Source organism: Orycteropus afer, unplaced genomic scaffold (genome assembly GCF_000298275.1).
Source record: "Orycteropus afer afer isolate SDZICR_OR568_19922 unplaced genomic scaffold, OryAfe1.0 scaffold00288, whole genome shotgun sequence".
Lineage (NCBI taxonomy): Eukaryota > Metazoa > Chordata > Mammalia > Tubulidentata > Orycteropodidae > Orycteropus > Orycteropus afer.
Genome location: NW_006921875.1, coordinates 2,843,996 through 2,850,782, shown reverse-complemented (window position 1 = coordinate 2,850,782; position 6,787 = coordinate 2,843,996). Strand labels below are relative to the sequence as shown.

The following is a 6,787-nucleotide window of genomic DNA, read 5'->3' as shown; positions in this document are numbered from 1 at the left end:
ACACCCAAATGTACTACATATAAAATATTTTATTATAAAAAGCTCAGTTGAATGGCATTTTAGAAGGAACAGAATATCTCAGATAGATTTCCTTCTTCGCCCTAACCCAGGAGAGACTTGTAAAGTGTACCAATTAGGACGATTATCTTACTCAGTTATTCACTCACACCCTCAGAGAGCCAACAGCACTGTGGGCTCTGAGCAAGCCACCACGAGGGCCTCACCCTCACAATCACCACACCACTTGTTTCTCTTAATTCAGGAAACGCCCGTGTCCTTTCTACAAAGCTGAGTCATATTTCCTACCACAGCTGAGGACTCCAGTGAAGAAAGCAAAGGCAGAACTTGTTTTCTTTTTGAAATAAAACAGTTCTAGTGGAAGCAACACAGAACCCACCATGATCTAAGCCAGTCGCTGGCGTCCTTTCTTACTCCGTCAGAGGAGAGTTCTCGTCAACGATTCCGAGTGGAAGAAGGATGAGGGAGAGGATGCACATCATAAGCCCTTTGACATGATCCACAAAACAAGAGATCCCAAGGCACCTCTCGTCCCAGTTCCTTGGCTGTACACAAGGTCCTGTGGAACCTCAGAATCACTCACACACAGAGCCCCCCCACTCCACCCACACCCCATCCAAAGAGTTACATTTGCATATGGTCCCTCTGCTCCTTGATGTGACTGCAGTGGCTGAAGTGGCTTTGTGTGGAGTCTGTGGTGCTGAGGGTGTGAGTGGACCGGAGGACACACGGCTGAGGCGGGGCACTCAGTCGGGTGGCCGGGCATCTGGGGCCTTCTCCTGGACTTCGTCATACTGGGGTGGGGGAGTCAGGGGCTCAATGGAGGGAGGAGGCACATTCTTGTCTGGGAGGTTGATCCTAAAGTCTTTGAGGTGAAGCTTTTCAGATTTAATCCTTCGAACTTTCAGAGGCTTCAGGTGTTTGGCCAGCTTAGAGTTGTGTCTGTCAGGCGGATTCCCCAGGCTGGTTTCCACGTCGGCCCTGGTTGTGGGCATTGTCTCGTGGAGCCCGGTCAAGGACTCGTAGGAGGGGAGGGAGATGCTCATCCTGGGGTTCTGGTCTAATTCCCTCACTTCCGAGTAGTTGGTGTTCATCACTTCCTCGTAACTGGGGACATAGTACCTCGAGGAGGCTTCCTCCTCCTCCTGGCTGCAAGACAACACACAGCAACACAGAGAGTGTTAGCACCCACTTAGGTAACTTCAGATCACAAATAAAAGGCCTTCAAAGGCCAAGTCAGTACTGGGTCTACCAGACCTCATACAACCAGCCATGTAAACAAACAATGCACCACAGAAGTTTAATAAAAGCTAAGACTTACAATGTTTACTATGGGCTAGGCACTGTTCTTAGTACATTAACATATATGAATCAGTTCAGCCTTCCTAACAACAGTATATTGAGGGCAGTGGTGGTTTAATGGTAGAATTCTTGCCTTCCACATGGGAGACCCAGGTTCGATTCCCTGCCAATGCACCTCACATGCAGCACCACCGTCTGTCAGTTGAAACTCGCACGTTGCTATGATGCTGAACAGGTTTCAGTGGAGCTTCCAGACTTATATGGACTAGGAAAACAGGCCTGGTGATCTGCTTTCAAGAATCAGCCATGAAAACCCTGTTATTCACTATGGTCTGACACTGCTGTGCCCAGGTTCACCATGAGCTGGGGGCCAAATGGGCAGCAGCTAACAATAGTAACAACTATGACATAAAAAACCGAACTCACTGCCGTCGAGTTGGGTCCGACTCATAGCGACCCCTCCTTGGAATTCTGAGGTAGTATCTCTACGGAAGTAGATTGCCCAATCTTCCTTCTGAAGAGTGGCTGGTGGCTTTGAACCACCAGCCTTCTGGTTAGCAGTCAGATGCCTTAGACATTATGCCACCAGAGCTCTACCCACTATACCATAAGCACTATTATTATCTCCACTTTATGGATGAAGAAAGTGATACTCTCATGTTAAATGACAGTTGTATCTTTAAGAAGAGGGCAGGAAGTAAACAGCACACTCTCAAGTACCACACTCTATTATCCGGATGTTAAAGCCCTCTCACCCCAAGCCTCACAATTAATAAAAGTCAGATGGCCTACTCAAATGTCTAAGAGGTCCTTTGGCCAAAGGCAGCATAAAAATGTAGCTGACAATTTGAAGCAAAATGCTTATGTCCAGAAAGAGAAGGAATATCTACAATGTGAAATTTACACATATTTCAAATTGTTTTGTAATTTTATTTTCTGAGTTCACCATGAGACACCATGAGACTCAAAGGACAGGTCAGGTCCTCAGCCTTATTCTCATTTGACTTGAAAGAGAAAACCAAAAAGGCCGGACGTGTGTTTACATGTTGTTGTTGTTGTGAATGCCCTTGAGTTGGTCCCTGTCTCACAGCGACTCCATGCATGACAGGATGAGGCTATTGTGACCCATAAGGTTTTCAGTGGCTAACTTTCAGAAGTAGATTGCCAGGCCTTTCTTCCTGGTCCATCTTAGTCTGGAAGCTCCACTAAAACCTGTTTAGTGTCATAGCAACACACGTCTCCAATGACAAATGGGTGATGGTTGCACATGACGGTCATTCACTGGGAATTGAACCTGGGTCTCCCGCATGGAAGGAGAAAATTCTCCCACTGAACTACCACCGCCCCCCTTTTACACATTAAATAAGGTATAAAGCTAACAGCCATTTTCCAGGACCCTACACTTGAATCTTTTGGTTAGATGGCCAACATCAGAAACCTCATTTGGTTTTGCATATTAATTAAGGTCCTGAGTGGTACAAGGAGCCCTGGTGGTGCAAAAGTTAAGCACTCAGTTGCCAACTCAAACATCTCTCTCTCTCTATTAACCTCATTTGCCCCCTTACGTTCTTTATGAACTGGTGTGTGCTCATGCCTAGGTTGGGTAATTATGGGTGATTGATTTTTTTTCCTTCTTTGCTCTTTTCTATATAAGTATGTATTATCTTTTATTACCAGGAAATTATTTTCATTTTTTCAGAATGAAAATTCCACTCCCACCATAAACCCAAGACATGCTTGTGGCAGAAAATTCAAGCAACAGAAAAATCTGATGAAGAAAGTAAAAATGTCCTTGAGATGGTTAATTCTGTGTGTCAGTGAGGCTAGACCATGGTGCCCAGTTGTTTGGCCAAACACTAGTCTAGATGCTGTCCTGAAGAAGCTACATGTGATTAGATCAGCTGACCTGATTGGTGGGCCTCATCCAATCAGTTGCAGGATTTAAGAGCAAAAAGAAGTTTTCCCTAGAGAGTATTTAGCCGCTAGTCTCTAAACAGACAGTTACTCTTCCTATTGTCTGACCTATAGATTTTGGGTCATAAGACAGATGGAATCTCTAGCTTATTACCTAAGCTATGGGACTAAGTGCCTGGAGAACATCTTGCTTGGTAAAGTAGAGGGTCAACGAAAAAGAGGAAGACCCTCAATGAGATGGACTGACACAGTGGCTACAATGATGGGTTCAAGCATAGCAAAGATTGTGATGGTTCAGGACTGGCCAGTGTTTCATTCTGTTGTACACAGGGTTTCTATGACTTGGAATCAACTCAAAGGCATCTAACAACAGCCCCCACCATCATATGAGCCAATTCTGTAAGATAAATTTCTCTCTCTCCACATAAAACTAACCAGTTGTTGTCAAATCGACTCCAACTCATGTTAACACCATGTGTGTCAGAATAGAACTGTGCTACATAAAGTTTTCAATGGCCGATTTTTCAGAAGTAGATCACCAGGCCTTACTTCTGAGGGACCTCTGGCTAGATGTGAGCTTGAATCTTTCGGTTAGCAGCCAAGTGCATTAACCATTCACACCACCCAGGGGCTCATGTCTATACCTGCGTCTGCCCACCCACCTACCTACCTATCCTCCATCCATCTATCTTATTGGTTCTGTTTCTCTAGAGAATCCTGACAAAGATAGTCCCAAACCCCACCACCTGGAGATAAACGCTATTAACATTCCAGTATGTATCTTCCCAAATCTCCCTCTGATCCGACATTCACAGCATTTGACATGATTGGGACCTCACCAAAGACACTGTTTTATAACCTCCCTAACTGAGTGTTGTGGATATGGTCCCACATTAACACATAAGGATGAACCACGGCTTCACAGAACTTCACTGAGTAGATAATCTGACTTGATAGATGGATATTTAGATTGTTTCTAAGTTTTTGCTATTTTAAACAATGCTCTAATAAATATTCTGGTATAAATTCCTTCGTGCATTTGTCAGATTTTCCAAGGATAAACTTTTAGAAACAGGATAGATAGGTACACACATCTTTAACACCATCCCCGACTGTGACACTTCTAGAAGATTTATGTCAATGAGTATGTCCATCAGCAGCCCATCTTCCCTACAACTTTCCAACACCTTGGCCAATATAATAGGCAAAAAAAAAAAAAAAAAAGACTAATGAGTTTGAAAATTTATTGGCTGAACATCTATGAAAAGCTCATTGACCTCCTCTGTCCATTTTCCTCCTAGTGTGTGCATCTTTATAATAGAGTATTAACCTTTAATCTTCCCTAAGTGATCAGTTTTTTGTTTTTTTTTTTAAACTTGCTTGTGGCATTTTTGGTCAAAAAGAACACTTCCTCCCAACTGTAGGGGGCTGAATTGTGCCCTCCAAAAAGATATGCCCAAGTCCCTGTGCATGTGATCTTCTCTGGAAAAAGACTTTGTGAATGTGATCAAGTGAAGGACCTGAGATGAGATCACCCAGGAATAACCAGGTGGGCCCTCAAGCCAATGATAAGATGTCTTAGTTCTCTAGTGCTGCTCTAACAGAAATACCACATGAGGATGGCTTCAACGAACAGAAATTTATTTTCTCAGAGTTTAGGAAGTTAGTCCTAACTCAGGGTGCCAGCTCTAGGGGAAGGCTTTCCCTCTGTGTCAGCTCTGGTCCTAGTTCTTTGCCCCCTGGTAATCTTCACACAGTGAGCCAGCTATCTCCCCCCATCTCTCCTTGCTTCTCTATGGGTAACCTGCTCTTTTTATACCTTACCCTACACTCATATGGCCCTTTAATATAACAAGAAAACCTGTTCCCAAATGGGATTATAACCACAGGTATTAAAAAAAACCCACTGCCATAGAGTCGATTCCAATTTATAGTGACCCCCACTGGGTTTCCAAAGTGATAAATCTTTATGGAAGTAGATCGCCCCGTCTTCCATGGAGTGGCTGGTGGTTTGAACCTCCAACCTTCTGGTTAGCAGTCAAATGCCTTAGACACTGTGCCACTAGAGCTCCTTAACCACAGGTATAGGGTTAGGATTTACAACACAGAATTTTTAGGGACACACTTTAATCCATAACAGAAGACACAGAAGAGGAGAAACATGGGGCAGAGAAGAGGGAAGCAGAGATTAAAGTTTTGCTGCCACAAACCAAGAAACACTAGGAGCCACCAGAAACTGGAAGACGCAAGGGAGCCTGAAGCCTTCAGGAGGATAGTTGCTACCACCTTGATTTTGAACCTCTGGCCTCTAGAACTCGGAGAGAATAAATTTCTGTTGTCTTATGCCATCAAGTTTGTGGCAATTTGTTACGGCAGCCCCAGGAAACGAATCCACCAGCCTTCTCAACTCCAAGCATATATGCATAGCACATTGGGATGAACACACAAGCAAGCAGTCTGGGAGCTCTGGCCACCCCCAGGCCTTGCTTAACTTCCTTGGGGTGTTCAAGTGTCAGCACACAACTAATCCATTCACACCCCATCATTCGGGAAGCTCTGCTACAGAAGTACAGAGCTAGATGTAAAACTATAAATTGTTTCACAGGACCTTAATAGAAGAAAATAGGAACCCCAGTGGCACAGTGGGTAGCAGTGCTCACTGCTAACCAAAAGGTCAGTAGTTTGAATCTTCCATGAGCTCTGTGGGAGAAAAGATGGGGCAGTCTGCTTCCGTAAAGGTTACAGCCTTGGAAACCCTATGGGGCAGTTCCACTCTGCCCTACACGGTTGTTAGGAGTTGGAATTGACTCGACGCCAACAAATTTGGTTTTAATGGAAGAAAATGTGATTGCAAAGCCTCCTAGATGCAAATGTTCTAATCCTTGAAGTGTGCGTATATGAGCATGTTGGGGGAGAGGGGTGGCGCCATCCTCACCTGTCTTCCTCCTGGGCATGAGGCACGGCCCCTGCCTGGTGCTGGATCTGCGCAATCTCCTGGCCCTGCCGCTGCTTCCTCTTGTCCCGGATACTCAGGCAGATGGAGAGCAGCAGCAGCATCACTCCGGCCCCAACCAGCACATAGGCCACAGAGAAGGTCTTGCTCTTGAGAATGCCACTGCCTATCTCGGTCTTGTTCCCCTGGGCCGTCGGCTTTTCTGCAGCACTGAACCCAGGTACCAGGTTCCACATGGCCATGATGACCCCCAGGACCAGCATGCCCAGGCCGATGGCAGTCAGCGCATAGTGCGAGCCGTTGGCCTTAGACTGGGCCATCATCCCAGCAGGAGCTGGGCAAGGCCCAGTGAAAGAAAGAAAAAAACAAAACCAAACCCCAAATAAACAAAAAGAAAACACACAGCGGCAACAGAAACTCCTTAATGCACTCAACAAAATCTCTAGTGCCACACTAAAAAAACATCAATCAAATCCTTGAGGGATGGTTCCAGGCACACGTGAGACATCCTGTGCAGACAGCTGCAGCCCAGTAGTCTGAAAGGAAAGCAGAAAGAGGAGAGAGGAGTCAGCTCCGATCCAACCCACTCCTCTGGAAGGA

The 6,787-nt window shown here is 45.4% G+C and overlaps 1 protein-coding gene across 1 annotated transcript; it reads right to left on the bottom strand.

The window, feature by feature from the left end:
- Positions 1 to 764: 764 nt before the first annotated feature.
- On the bottom strand, positions 765 to 6,510 carry TMEM51 (transmembrane protein 51). Its single transcript, XM_007950757.1, has 2 exons — positions 6,170 to 6,510; positions 765 to 1,167 (listed from the first exon to the last, which is right to left on the bottom strand). The coding sequence occupies exons 1-2, from the start codon at positions 6,508 to 6,510 to the stop codon at positions 765 to 767; spliced, it is 744 nt and encodes a 247-aa protein (XP_007948948.1).
- Between the last annotated feature and the right edge of the window lie 277 nt (positions 6,511 to 6,787).